The sequence below is a fragment of the Sceloporus undulatus genome, chromosome 9, assembly GCF_019175285.1.
Source record: "Sceloporus undulatus isolate JIND9_A2432 ecotype Alabama chromosome 9, SceUnd_v1.1, whole genome shotgun sequence".
NCBI lineage: Eukaryota > Metazoa > Chordata > Lepidosauria > Squamata > Phrynosomatidae > Sceloporus > Sceloporus undulatus.
The window spans coordinates 36927357-36942378 of NC_056530.1; the positions used below are offsets into that span (position 1 = coordinate 36927357).

The 15022-nt window shown below is 47.0% G+C and overlaps 2 protein-coding genes across 5 annotated transcripts in view; both read right to left on the reverse strand.

The window, feature by feature from the left end:
* The window catches only part of GATAD2B (GATA zinc finger domain containing 2B), a 68438-nt gene extending 68241 nt beyond the window's left edge, over positions 1-197 (reverse strand). For both annotated transcript variants that reach the window (XM_042440229.1, XM_042440226.1), the window contains exon 1: positions 62-197. The gene's annotated coding sequence lies outside the window, so the exon portion shown is untranslated. The remainder of the gene's footprint in view (positions 1-61) is intronic.
* A 2224-nt stretch (positions 198-2421) lies between these two features.
* DENND4B (DENN domain containing 4B) overlaps positions 2422-15022 on the reverse strand; it is a 40029-nt gene continuing 27428 nt past the window's right edge. For 2 of the 3 annotated variants that reach the window (XM_042440565.1, XM_042440566.1), the window contains exons 17-28: positions 14880-15008; positions 13990-14143; positions 12877-13026; positions 11944-12392; positions 10659-10763; positions 9881-10056; positions 8917-9106; positions 6937-7182; positions 5706-5811; positions 5005-5170; positions 4813-4877; positions 2422-3990 (exon numbers count right to left, since the gene is read on the reverse strand). In XM_042440565.1, the coding sequence (XP_042296499.1) occupies positions 3845-3990; positions 4813-4877; positions 5005-5170; positions 5706-5811; positions 6937-7182; positions 8917-9106; positions 9881-10056; positions 10659-10763; positions 11944-12392; positions 12877-13026; positions 13990-14143; positions 14880-15008 (2082 nt within the window). In that variant the 3' untranslated portion in view covers positions 2422-3844. Of the gene's footprint in view, positions 3991-4812; positions 4878-5004; positions 5171-5705; positions 5812-6936; positions 7183-8916; positions 9107-9880; positions 10057-10658; positions 10764-11943; positions 12393-12876; positions 13027-13989; positions 14144-14879; positions 15009-15022 lie in introns of those variants that run through there. The other variant, XM_042440567.1, reaches the window with a different exon arrangement.

The following is a 15022-nucleotide window of genomic DNA, read 5'->3' on the forward strand; positions in this document are numbered from 1 at the left end:
GCCCCCCCATTGGACGTCGCCCTGTCAATCACTGCCTGGGATCCGCCCCCCTCCTTCTCACCTGAAGGGGCTTCTCGGTGCGAAGGGAGTCCGGGGGTCCCTCGGAACGAAGGAAATAGGAAGGGAGGCAGGGAAGAGGAGACGCCGACGCCACCCCCAGCCGCCGCCGCCGCCGGAGCCGGCACCCACCACAAACAATGCTCCTGATTGGGCAGAGGGGCCCGCCGGCCACGCCCCGCCTCCTCACGGCGACCTACGACGCCTATTGGATATCCGCCCAGAGCGACGCGCGCACGCACCAATCACACAACGAGTTTGGCATTAACGTTCCCGCCCGCCGGCGCTGATTGGTTAAACCGCGCGGGTGACTGGCGTCAGGCGAGGCCAACGAGCGACGACGGAGTTCCCCGCGGGGCGCCTTTTTAATAACTTCTTTCCCCCCTCCCTTTTTTTATTTTTAAAGGCGCCACATCCGGGTACCCGGCGGCCTCATGGATGAGTAGATTGACGAATGTGTCGGCGGGCAGAAATGAAAAAATAAAAGGAGAGGAGCCGACCCACACCCCTTCTCCTCAGGCCCTTAGGACTTTTTGGCCTCAAGTGGCCACCGTACACATTTTTTTCAATAAGAAGTCTAGGCCTTGTCACTGTCAACAAATTTTTTACATTTTCAAACCAATAAATACATCAATAAAACATGAAATGACAATAAAAGATCAGAAACACACACTAGTTTTGAAGCCTTCTTCCATATTTTAGGGCCTAATTTGCACTTTGTGGGGGTCAGGTTGGCGTGAGTGTGGACAACTTTGAGTGGCACGGTGACTTCCTGTGGAATCCTGGGATTTGTAGTTTAGGGACCTGTGTTTAGTCTTCTCAGTCAGAGAGTTCCTGGGCCTTGCTTAAACTACAAACCCCAGAATGCCACAGAAATGTTGCCATGGCGGTTAAAGTGCTATCAAAGTGTAGGCAGCATCCACACTGGAGAAATAATCCAGTTTGGCACAACTTTTCAGCATCCTGGCTCAATGCTAGGGAATTCTGGGAGCTGGAGTTTGTTGTGGGACCCCACAACAAACTCCAACTCCCAGAATTCCATAGCCTTGAGCCAGAAAGAATTAAAGCGGTGCCAAACTGGGTTATTTCTCCAATGTGGATGTAGCCGTAGTGTGATAAATTGGGCTGCATCATCTACACTGGGCCAAAGATGCACACTTGCAGAAATAATCCGGTTTGACACCGCTTTAACTGCCCTGGCTCAATGCTAGGGAATTCTGGGAGCTGTTGTTTTGTGAGGCATTGAGCCTTCTCCGACTCGGAGAGAAAGCAAGGAAAGGAGAAGAAGAAATGTTTATTGATTAGCCCTTAGGCCATTTCAAAATAACACAAAACAACGCTAAAACAAGTAAAACACACTATAAAATCCTATAGAAATTCTAAAGCAAATAGAAAAGAACTAAAATGTAATAACACGGACTCTAAAATGTATATAGAGTACTGTGTGGCTGTAAATTGCTGGAACAGAAGCAAGTGGATTTAAACGGGGAGTTGCTTCCATAGGAAGCCAGGTCTTGCAAAATGGACTGGAGATATAGTTTTTAAAATGGGGAGTAATTGTTTGATAGGAGGCAAGGTCTTGCAAAAAGGGACCAGAGAGAGAAGCAAGTGTATTTAAACGGGGAGGTTTTCCCCATAGGAATCCAGGTCTTGCAAAATGGAGCAAGAGAGAAGCAGATTTAAATGGGGAGATTGTTCCGATAGGAAGCAAAGGCTTGCAAAACGGAGCAGAGAGAGATGCAAGTGTTTTTAAATGGGGAGGCTTTCTGATAGGAAGCGAAGGCTTACAAACCGGACTGGGTTTGGCTTTAGAACCCTTCTAAGCACTACTGATATAGTGACCCTTATATAAGTCTACCCAGTGCGGCTGCATCAAACGCGAGCGCGCTTTACGCGGCTTCCAGCATATGCTGAAAGCTGTGCGGGGAGGAAGGGGTGGCATGTCCCACTGGAAGTAATGGGGCGCATGCCCATGGCACGCGTGTGCCACCACATGCAAGAGCCTCATTCATTTAAATGGGGCTCGAGCATGTGTGGAATTTGCTTTATGCGGGGGAGTCTGCATAAAGCAAAGGCGCACTGTAGTTGAGTATATACAATACAAAACTATGATGATGATGATAATTATAGCTTCCACTTGTGGCATCCTGTGATTTGTAGTTAGTTGAGGAGCATACAATTCTTATCTAGAGAATTCTCTCGTATCTGTCTGCAGAGAATAAACTACAAATTCCAAGGTGGCGCCCTGTTAAAAATGGGATCAAACTGTCATAAATCTATACAGTCTTGATGTATCCTCGATGTCCCCCAAGCGTTCCCCATTTACTGCTTGCTGGATCGAAACACAGTCAGGAGACGCGAAGGGGAAAATACAGAAGCCTCTTTATTTACAGAACCAGGAACATTGAAAACATACGAACGAACGAACAAAACAAATTTAAGAAGAACAAAAGAGAGAACAATACAACAAGTATTGGGGGGCGTGATGGAGGTTCACTCCATATTGCACAATCCGAGCCCTGAGGAGACCAAAGTGGCGAGAAGTGCATGTGTGTGTGAAAGTTTGTTAAACTAAACAACCTTTTCCTTCTCTTTCTCCCCTGGCCACTTCATCCCTTCATACAGTAGTACCCCCAAGATCAGGGGGAAAGCAGTCTCTGCAACAGATATGGGGGGCTGCCCCATGGATGCATCAATGTGGTAAAGGAGGAGAAAGAGGGAGACAGAGCGCATGGTGTGCCCCTTCTTCCAGAAAAGTTACTTTTTGGGGATGAACATACCCAGAACTACCCACAACCAGCGTAGTAGCCACGCCGGTTGGGTGGATTCTGGGAATCGCAGTGAAAAACAAGTCACTTCTCCATGCTCTGCTTCCCTTCTGTCCCAGTCGCCTGTTTCAGAGTTCTCTTTTACAGTTAAAGCACCAACAAAAGAAGTGGGGAGAGAGCAGCCAAAGGTGGGGAGGACGCAAAAAGGGCTCAGTAATAAATAAATTATAAAATAGCTTTCCTTCTTCATCTTTTTTAACACTGACGGTAAAAAAATAAACCAAGGTGGCAAGGAATGGAGGGCACAGAAAGAGGGAGAGACGTTCCCCCTCCAAAAAAAAAAGAAAACGAGGGCTCTCTTTTCCCGAATGAAACTCCAACGCATTTTGGTTGTGGGAGACGAGACGCGGCTAGCACCCGATGGCTGACGGATGGACGGACAAATGAAACATCCTCCTTGTGAAAGGGAACACTGCGCACAAAAAAGAAAAATATAGACAAACTCTAGTCTAGGGCTACCCAGGCGCGGAGGAAGAGGGCGGCACGGGGAGACACAAGGCGCCATTGCGCCGTGCCAAGGTGTCGCATGCACGTGCAAAGTGCAGTGCCAAGACAGGAGCGGGCAACCGCTGGCCGCACATCCCGAACCCCAAAGTAATTGGGTCCTCCAAGACCTTCCGCGTGGCTCCTGAACCCGTGACAGGGCCCTTGTCCCTTTCGTTGGCGGGATGAGGGGGAAACAATCCGAGAGAGCCAGGCCAAAAAAAAGGACTGGTCAGCAAACAGGCCTGCGCTCTCTCATCCTACAATTCCCCCTCTCCCAGTTCGTCCCTCGACAGAGTCCCCGGGGCAGACGGAAACAGGGTGCTGTTCGTGGCACGTGCCTCCTGTCCTCATTTGGTATCAGCTCCAGTTCCATCCTGGATTATTCCTATGTAGCTGGAATACTAGGGGGGCATGGGACACTGTGGGGTTGACGGGAGGTAGTGGGAAAGAGAGGGGCAGAAGGAGAGATCCCGCTAGCATTCCAGGTTGGCCCCAAAGCTCTTCCGGCAATCAATGGCCTTCGAGGTGAGCGGCTGGGCCCTTCGCTGCTTCAGCGACTCCTTCCCCATGCTACTGGCCAGCTTGGAGAAGGCAGACTTGTATTTCTTGTCAAAGTCAGCTGAGGAAAAGGGAGAGAGGAATGTAAGGTACATTGCAACCGTGCCTCCAGAGTACACTTTTGGGCCCTTGCATGCTATACAAATTATAGTGCTATGATGCCGGGGATGCTTTGACTGAGAGTTGCTGCATATAAGGGGGTTGGACTGGATGGTCCTTGTGGTCTCTTCCAATTCTATGATTCTATGATGCCACTTTGATTAATAGAATCATAGAATCCTAGAGTTGGAAGAGACCACAACGGCTATCCAGTCCAACCCAGGCAGGAACTCTCAGTCAAAGCATCGCCGACAGATGGCCATCCAGTCTCTTTTCAAAGACCTCCAAAGAAGGAGACTCCACCAAACTCTGATGGATGAGTGTGTTCCACTGTCAAACAGCTCTTACTGTCAAAAAGTTTATCCTAATGCTGAGGTGGAATCTCTTTTCCTGGAGCTTGCATCCATTGTTCAGGGTCCTGTTCTCTGGCGTAGCAGAAAACAAGCTTGCTTTCTCCTCAATGTGACATCCCTTCAAATATTTAAACAGGGATCTTCTCCAAGTTAAACATACCCAGCTCCCTAAGTCTGTTCTCATAGTGCTTCATGGTTTCCAGACCCTTCACCATTTTAGTTGCCCTCCCTTGGACATGCTCCAGCTTCTCAACATCCTTTTTGAATTGTATTCCACAGTATTCCAGGTGGGCCTTGACCAAAGCAGAATAGAGTGGCACTATTACTTCCCTTGATCTAGACACTATACTCTAGATCAAGGGAAGTAATAGTGCCACTTTAACTGCCATGGTTCCATAAATGGGGAGACCCACCCCCCGTTGTACTCTTACCGAGGTCAACATGGTCTCTGCCCAAAGCTGCCAGTTTGAGAAACAAGATCTCGCGGTAAACGCTCCTGAAAAGCAGAAAAGAAGAAAGGGCATATGTCTGGCACACAAAGCTCTAATCGGTCAATCGCATCAGCAACCACATCATCCTTCTCATCCTTTGATATCCTCTATCGGTGGGGAGGACAGCCATACCTTTGTACATGTATGGGGTTGGGCTGCCCTGCCACTGTTTCCAAAAAGAGGGCGATAGCTTTGTGGACTTCTCCCATCCCAACGGAGCTCAGCACGGCCTCCAGGAAGGAGAGCGAGAAGGGATGGTTGTGTCGGCGCCAGGACTGGAGGCGAGTCGGGATATCACCTGCCGAAAGAGAAGGGAAAAGAAGGGGAGGAGGTTAAGAATTTAAGATGGGGTTGGCATCACTCATGGTGTCAGCCTCACATTGACCTCCACCCATACCACATCATACAGAATGCTTAGTGGGACTTTGTTATCCACTGGGGTTTGGTTCCAGGATCCCCTCCATGGATAACAAAATCTGTGGATGCTCAAGCATTCTGTAGAATCCGTATGTAGAGAGATCTTGTAGCACCTTTGGGACTAAGTAAAGAAAGAAGTTGGGAAAAGACAGCTCCATTCCTAACTGTTGCAGGTGATACAAACAGAAGAGGAGGCTTTCAAGATCAGACTCACTATTATGTTTCTGCACATTGGTCAGATACCCCAATGGGAAACCCAAAGATGCCAGCCACAGATGATGGCAAAACATCAGGAATAAACTTTTCTAGAACATAGCCACATAGCCCCAAAACCCCACAAAAAAACAAAGGGGGTAATTTAGAGGGAATTTAGTCTATTCCTCCCTCTGTCTCACCCCAACTAGCTTGAAACTCACTGTGAAACCTCCAAAGAACGTAGAGCGGTGGAAAGCTGTCCGGGTCTGGCATCAACACATCCCAGAGCAAATGCACACTCACAAGGGCACCTTCCTGGACTGGACTCTAAAATGGGAGACAAGGAATTGCAAAGAAAGTGCCAGGGTCAGAAGAAATTAGAAATAAGGGATAGGAGGAGGTCTAGCTTGCCAAAGAGCAGAACTCCAGCAAAGTTACTTTTTGGGATAACCCACTTCCAGCATCCCCCAGTTGGCATGGTCTGTAAATGTTACAAATAAATTCTTCAAGAAGAGAAGACGGTGACATGATCTCACTCAGGGTTGTCATAGAGTACTGTCTCCAAGGGTAGGACCAAATCTAATAGTTTGAAGTTACAGGAGGGTAGATTTTGACTGAACATTAATAGGAACTTCTTGATGGTAAGAGAGGTTTGGCAAAGGAACCAATTTTCTAGAGAGGTGGTGGATCTCCTTCTCCGGACGTCTTCAAAAGAGGCTGCTGGACAGCTACCTGCTGGGGTTACTTTAGCTCAGTGGTTCCCAAACTTTGGTCCTCCAGGTGTTTTGTACTTCCACTCTCAGAATCCCCAGCCAGCTTGGCTCACTGGTCAGGAATTCTGGGAGCTGGCGTCCAAAGCATTTGGAGGACTGAAGTTTTCCTGCCACAGATGCTGGCAAAACGTTAGGAATAAACTCTTCTACTTTTAAATGGCCCACTGTTATCTAATTATTGTAGAGCAAGCTTTTGATGTGTTTATTTTAAATGTTGAATTTTGTATTACTTTTACTGGCGGGATGGTTCAGGGTTTAATGTGTTTTTATTGTATTTTGTAATTTTATGTATGTTGCCCGCCTTGAGACGCAGGGAGAGGCAGCAAATATAAATAAACCATTTATTATTATTATTATTATTATTATTATTATTATTATTATTATTGAACATGGCCACATAGCTGGAAATACCCACAAAAAACTATGGATGCCAGCCATGAAAGCCTTCGACTTCACTTTGGGAACCACTGCTTTGGCTTGATTTCCCGCAATGAGTAGGGAGTTGGACTCACTTCCAACTCTATGAGTCTATGATTTGCAGAGGTCCCTTCTCCATACTCAGTCAAAGAGTGCTTGCATCAGTTCTTCTTTCTTTCTCTCTCAGCTTAGCCTGCCCCACAAGGTTGTTGTGGGGATAAAACGAAGGGTGTCACAATGGAGAGGGGAGTGATGGGCTTACCTGGGATGCAGCCTGGACGTGCTTCGAAGCCAGGAGGAGCTGGGGAAGGCTGCTGGGCAGACTCAGGCGCTGGAAATACCACACCAGGTTCCAGTAGATGATGGGGTGGTTGTCCACCAGCTCTGGCTGGGAGAGGAACTCTCCTCCTTCGTTCTCCAGGAGAGTCTCCAGCTCCTTGCGTAGAACTAAGGGGCTCAGGTAGGCAAAGGCCAGGTGCTCAATGTGTGGGGCAGGAGTCTGAGGGACCTGGTGGGATAAAAGAGGAAAGGTGAGGACAAACCAGGGCCTCACTCCCATTTATACCGATAAATTGGTGTGCAGTCTAAATCGATGGCTCGATTCAACATCGGATTGTGGTTTACACTACACTTGCCCCGGTTGCATTGTCTGTCATTTTCTGGTATCAAAATAACCACTTGTGGTTTCCATTCACAAATGAATCAATGCGAAATGATTCGGTTCCGCTATCCTGGACTGTACAGGACTATATTTTTTTGTGGGGTTTTCGGGCTATGTGACCATGTTCTGGAAGAGTTTATTCCTGATGTTTCGCCGGCATCTGTGGCTGGCATCTTCAGAGAATGCTGGCATGGAAGAGAGTAAGGTCACATAATATATATACCCCACTCACTTCCACGCCAGCATTCTCTGAAGATGCCAGCCACGGATACTGGCGAAACGTCAGGAATAAACATGGCCACATAGCCCGAAAAACCCACAAAAAACTATGGATGCCGGCCATGAAAGCCTTTGACTGCACACTGTACAGGACTGTCACTATAGTTTTGTTTTCTTAGCAAAGGCAAGTCTTTCTCAAAACCAGCGTAAATTGCTTTTTGGTTATTATACCCAGTGGTCCCATGACACTGAGGGTGACGAATCCATTCCAAAATTTAGCCCACCCTTTGAAGGACCTGCTATAAGGTGCTGAACCTTGTGAATCACAAATGGCAACTGTGATGGAAATAGTGACTGAAAAGCTGGACAATTTGCTATGTGCCAACCTGGGAAGGATGTGGAAACCTGGGGTTTGAAAGAAGTTAAAAAGTTCCCCCAATCTCCCAAAACAAATAGCTTGGGCATATGGGACAGGTCCCTTAAAGTGTGGAGTAAAGCCCAGAGTGGATTCACCCACCTACTGTCAGAATGTTACGAGCTGCTGGCCAGTAGAATCGATTTCTCAACATCTGAACACAGGTTCTGAGGACAGGTTTGGGGTCACAACTAATGCCTGTTTACCTGGGCATCCTATATTGCTCTTTTTCCAATTCTTTCCCTTAGAATCATAGAATCATAGAGTTGGAAGAGACTGTAAGGGCCATCCAGTCCAATCCCTTGCCATGCAGGACGTCTCAATCAAAGCATCCCTGACAGATGGCCATCCAGCCTCTGTTTAAAGACCTCCAAGGAGGGAGACTCCACCAAAATCTCAGAGGAAGGAATGTGTTCCACCATAGAACAGCCCTTACTGTCAGGAAGTTCCTCCTAATGTTGAGGTGGAATCTCTGTCCCTTGAGCTTGCATCCATTGCTCTGTTGTGTCCCATTCTCTGGAGCAGCAGAAAACAAGCGTGCTCCCTCCTCAATATGACCTCCCTTTAAATATTTAAACAGGTCTATCATATTACCTCTTAACCTTCTCTTCTCCAGGCTAAACATACCCAGCTCCCTAAGGCGTTCCTCATAGAGCTTGGTTTCTAGACCTTTCACCATTTTAGTCGCCCTCCTTTGGACACGCTCTAGTTTCTCAATGTCCTTTTTGAATTGTGACGCCCAGAACTGGACACAATATTCCAGGTGGAGCCTGACCAGAGCAGAATATAGTGGCACTATTACTTCCCTTGATCTAGACACTATACTTTTATTGATGCAGCTTAAAATTTCATTGGCCTTTTTAGCTGCCGCATTACATTGTTGACTCCCACCCATCATGTCCTGTTTTCTCTGAGCAAGGATAACACAGAACAAGAAGCGTCCATACCGGAGATTCTGTGAAACCATTGCATAATGATCCTGCTCTGGATTCCCGCCCAGGTTCCGGTTCCGCCTCATCCAATGACAGGCAGTGGTAACGGTCACTGAGTACTGGACCTTGACTGCCAGGGGCTGGCGCTTCGCTGTCCCGCGGCCAATCGGAGGAGACCGAACTGGTGTCAGAACTGTCCGTAATGCTGGGCAGATGGAAGCAAAAAGAGAAGAGGAGAAACTTGGTTACTTGTCAATCCATCAATTGCTTTTATTGCACTTAACAAACTATAGGCAAAATAAGAACAAAATACGACACTCCTCAGAACATAAGAACAATCACATAAACACACATCATTACAGAAAGTCCCATTTGGTACAAAAGTTACAAGCTTATAGAAAGGAGATCAGTAATTATATTCCTTGTGAAATAATAAAAACAGGTTTGAAACAATTTTCAGGGCTACTTGTCTATTTCCAGCCAAGTTCTCCAAATGTTACAGGGTTCATACAGTTCCTCTATTCCAGTGGTTCTCAACCTTCCTCATGCCACAACCCTTTAAGACAGTTCCTCATGTTGTGGTGACCCCCAACCATAAAATTATTTTCATTGCTACGTGCAAATATGTGTTTTCCAATGGTGTTAGGCGACTCCTATGAAAGGGTCATTCGACCCCCAAAGGGGTCCCGACCCACAGGTTGGGAACCACTGCTCTATTCCAAAAGATAAGCCTACTGCCAGTCTCTTTCCAGGCACCTATTCAAAGGGCTGGTTGTGACCTATCAAGCCCTCCACCGCCTGGTATCGCTTGGTAGTTCCTCATCCAGGTTCTAACCAGGCCTGACCCTGCTTAGTTTCCAAGATCAGATGGGATCTCATGCCTTCTGGGCATTTCTGAATATATATATTTTGAGCGCATGAAGACTAGACACTTGGGGTATGGGAGAATTAACTGCAGGACTCTACATAGGGTTCAGACCTAGGAGCAACCTGGAAATCCTGGATCTCGATTGCGAGGAAGGGCACAAAGGGACGGGCGCAAAAAGGGCAGGTGGTGTTGAGGTTGGAGTCATCTGAGCTCCAGCCTGCCATGATCTCTTCGTCGTAGACCAGCGAGTCGCAGGCCTGGCACCGTGAGCAGCTCGAAAGCAGCACCTGAACGGAAAGAAGGGAAAGGTGGTCAAAAACAAAGCGAACTGCTGGGCAAAGGGGGCACAGAAGCCCTTCAGATGCCCAATTATGACCCTTCATTAGGACACCTTTAGACCCCAAGCTATCATTTTGGGTGTGGGAAGAAAGCTCCAGAAGAGACAGAGGTAAATGGGACAAGTGGAATGGATCCAGAGGCAGGCAACCAAGCTGGGAAAAAAATATCATGAAACCAAGTCCTATGAGGAATGGATTAGGGAGATGGGCCTGAAAAAAAACAACACAAAAAACTATGGATGCCGGCCATGAAAGCCTTTGGCATCATCATCATCATCATCATCATCTGATCATGTTGGTTTTCTTGTACATATACCCGAGACCTTCTGAGAGCACAGGGATAGATTAGAAATATTTTCATATGTAGATAATAAATAAATACCCCCGGAAGGTAGTGGACTTTCCTTCACTGGAGCTTATTAAAAGGAGGTTGGAGACCCCAGCTCTCCGGGTGCTTTAGTGCTGGGTTCCTGCATGGCAGAAGGTTGGATTCAATGGCCCTTGCCGTCTTTTCTGATTCGAGGATGCCAGATTTGGCCACTGAAACATACCTTAACAGCTGGGGACTCCGAAAGCTGGTCGCTGGATTTGCGGAGGTTGAAGCTGCACACAGAATTATCTGAGAGATCGTATTCGCTGCCCAGGGATACAGAGCTCTATTGTGGAAAGGAAAGGTGCAGTGTTCATTTTACCAAAGTGGATTTACCGGAGAGGATAAACCCTGGAACCCACCTAACAAATACAGTGGGCCCTTGTTATCCGCTGGGGTTTAGTCCCAGGATCCCCTGTGGATAACAAAATCTGTGGATGCTTGAGTCCCATTAAATGCAATGGCAGAGCAAAATGGTGTCCCTTATATAAAATGGAAAATCTAGTTTTGCTATCTGGAATTTATACTTTTGGGGGGGAATATTTTCAAACCGTGGATGCTTGAATCCGTGGATAAAAAATCCCAGGATAAGGAGGGCTGACTGTACTAGAAAACAATAAACTTGGGCTAGAGAATGAATCCAGTGTAGCTATATATGAACCTTAATGTATAAAGAAAAGATTTCTCTGAAGATGCCAGCCACAGTTGCTGGTGAAACGTCAGGAATAAACTCCTCTAGAACATGGCCTCATCGCCCGAAAAACCCACAATAAAAGATTATGTGAGGATAATAAACCCTGATACAATAAGGAAAACAAGATGTGTTCCTATTTTTGTGTATTTTTGTGTTCACTACTAGAACGTATGTTCACAGGTTACAACACTGAACAACAAAGGATTGCATGAGAAAAACTTAGACTGAAAAAGCTATTTATTGAGAAATTTTAGTGGACAAACCGAGATAATGCAAAGGGTTAGCAAGACATTAGCTTTGCAGTGGATTTTCTTCTGTCTCCTATGGTGCTCCCTAAAAATCTAGTGCAATTGAAACGTATAGAGAATTATTATTATACATATAGAGAATTTGGGGAACTTCACTCCCCAAATGGAGGTGGCAAACTGAGGACCTCTTGGTCTCTTTCACCTTCATGTAAATCCGCATCTTGGGGTGCATCTAGACTGTAGAAATAATGTTTTATAGCACTTTAACTGCCAGGGCTCCAGCCTACAGAATCATGGGATTTGTCATTTTTGTGAGGCACTAGCATTCTTTGGTAGAGAAACCTAAAGAGAATTGTAAAATTACAAACCCCAGGATGGAGCTACAGTACTTAAAGTGGTGCCAAACTGCATTATTTCTCCAGTGCAGATGCATCCCTGATGTCTAATCTGCTTCTTCTGGGTTTGGAGATAAGAGGCCATACTGGAACTGGCCAATGTTTTGGACCCTGGTTTGCTTGGCCTACCTCAGAAGCAGTGGAGCCGGGGCGCTCGCGGGGAAGCAGAAAGTGGGTCTCCAGTGGACTACGACGAGGAGGGAGCTCACGCTGCTCTGACCCGGAACGCGCGTGCGAATGCTCCATTGCAGCGCCAGCGTGCCTTAGGGAAGGTCGCTTTATGGGCGACAGCAGCAGCTGATGAAGCTTAGCGGATAGGCTCCGGCGCGGCGTGCCTCCCATTCCCCGGTTTTCTGATGGCGGTCCCGGAGTCACTCCCTCAAGCGTCCCCAAACTTGGTTGCGTGTCCACGCTACTCAGGGTCAACCGGTCACTCTCATCCGTCAAGAAGCTGCTGACATCGGAGAGGCTGCCGTCCTCTGAGCTTCCGGGCCTGTCTCGTACACCTCGCAGCCAGGCGGGCAGCGCAGGGAGGGTATCGCTGCTTCCATGGTTTGGCTCGCCCAAGGCCTTCGTTCCTATAACATAGAATCATAGAGTTGGAAGAGACCCCAAGGACCATCCAGTCCAACCGTCTGCCATGCAGGAACACACAAGCAAAGCACTCCTGACCAATGGCCATCCAGCCTCTGTCTAAAAACCTCCAAAGAAGGAGACTCCACCACTCTCCGAGGCAGCCCTTACTGTCAGGAAGTTCCTCCTAATGTTAAGGTGGAATCTCTTTCCTTGGAACTTGCATCCACTGTTCCAGGTCTTATTGTCTGGAGCAGCAGAAAACAAGCTTGCTCCATCCTCAATAGGATACACCTTGAAATATTTAAACAGGGCTATCATATCACCTCTTAACCTTCTCTTCTCCAGGCTAAACATCCCCAGCTCATTAAGTCATTCCTCATAGGGCATGGTTTCCAGACCCTTCACCATTTCACTTGCCCTCCTTTGGACATGCTCCAGCTTGTCAACATCCTTTTTTGAATGGTGGGACCCAGAATTCTCACTCACCGTCTGATTCACGTTGTGGGAAACTGAGGCTGCCACTCTTCACCAGAGATGTGGATGGGAGATTCTCAGTCAAGCTGCCCCCGGACCAAGTGGTCTGCCGGTGCAGGTTGGACCTGGACCGGGATCTGGGTGCTTTAGTTCCTCGGCCCTCTGACAACAGAAAATGGAAGGAAACACCATCTTTGATCACTGCTTTGGACTGGAAGCATTATGCCTGAGATCTTTGCCATTTCTTTGTCTCTCGTTCAACCCATCTGTCTTTCTGTTGTATGCCTTCAAGTCATTTCTGACTTATGGTGACCCTAAGCCAAGCCTATCACAGGCGTTTCTGGTTCTGAGAAGGTGTGACTCATCCAAAAATATATCAGTCTTAAAAACCACTAATATCTCCTACCCTCCAACATTTTATCTCTCTCAGTATTTTTCCAGACTGCAACTGATGGAGAAGTGAGGAGGCAAGGTCCTTGTGTACTCATTTATTTCAAGGATTTATATCCCACCTTTCTCCCACAATGGGATTCAAGGCGGTCCTTTCCGCTGCTTTGAATGGAATCTGAGTTTGGAAATAACCAGTGACAAGTCACTACACTCATCTGTCCATATTTGCGGATTTGATTATTCACGGATTTGATTAATATGTTCTCTCTAGGAATATCTAGGTCCTCCCTTGCAACTCTATGGTCGACTTTAACTAAACATTGCACTGAAAGACCTAGAGATTCCTAGAGAGGATACTCTACTAGGCCTTTGTAACTCCTCTATTGCAGTTCTATGGCCAGTCTCTGTTGGATGTTGACCACAGAGTTGCACCGGAGGACCTAGAGATTTCTAGAGAGGTGTCCTCTCAGGTAAAATTGTGGTGTTTTTGTTATTTGCAGTTTTTCCATATTCACGGGGCTCTTGTGCCCCTAACCCTTGCGAATATGGAGGGACAAGTGTATGTTCCTGTAATCAACTCCTTCCCCTGGTATCCAAGGCATGACTATGTTGCATTACAATTGCACCTGAACAAGGGATAATGTCATCTTTCTATGGTGTAATGGCAATGTGCAGACCGCAGGCTGTCCCTCAAATACATGAGCCCCCTTCCACCATGCACAAACACACTCCTACCTGACTGGGTGCCAATGCTCTGTAACTCAGCATCACGCTGCCGCTGCCGCAATGGCTGCCGGAACTGCGCAGCCCCCAGCACCACGTTGCGTAGCTTGGCCCAGCGCAGACGACCGCTTTGAGTTGTCGATGGCCACTTGCACTCCAAAATAGCCTGGGATGGGAAGAATAGGGAGGCAGATAAACATTACATAAAACACCACAGAAAAGGTCACTCTGTGGGTTTTCAGGGTCAAGCGGGAATTTGAACCCTGGTCTTCCGGTGTCTTAGTCCAATACTCAAACCATTACACTGCTCTGGCTCTCAATGGTTATGTATGGTCCAAAACACACTGCAGAAATAATCCAGTTTGAGACCGCTTTAACTGCCTTTGCTCAGTGGTAGGGAGTCCTGGGAATTGTAGAGCTCTCTGACAGAGACGGCTAAATGTCTCACCAAACTACAGCTCCCAGAATTTCCTATAATTGAGCCTGGGAAGTTAAAGCGGTCTCAAACTGGGTTATTTCTGCAGTGTGTTTTGGACCTAACTCAACTATTTCTACTCCCCTCTTGCTAATCGGACATTAATCATGCATCTTAATAAAATCTTATCCAGACGTTTACAAATAAAACGATTCTGCATTGCTCAAAACTCTAAAGCCGTTTTAGCAAGATGTTACAAACCAAACAGGTGAAGAAGAAAAAACAATTGGAGATGATAATCGGAGACTCTGTTATTGTTATCGTAAGACTTGCTGATAGCTTACTGATAGTACTAAGAAAACTCAACAAGTATTATATACACATAAAATATGATCCTCCCGATTCCATTCATTCTGTTGCAGAAAAAAATGATGTAGAATTATTTTAATGGTGTAAAAGAAATCAGATCGAATGGGGAGCTGGTCACCTTGTTGTAGTAGCCGTAAGTGATGGTGTTGGGTACAATGCCGGCCCGTTTCATCTCAAGCAGCACCCGGACCGAGAGGATGGGTTCTCCGTACTGTCCGCACAACTGCATCAGGATCCGGTAGCAAACCTTGGGAATGAGAT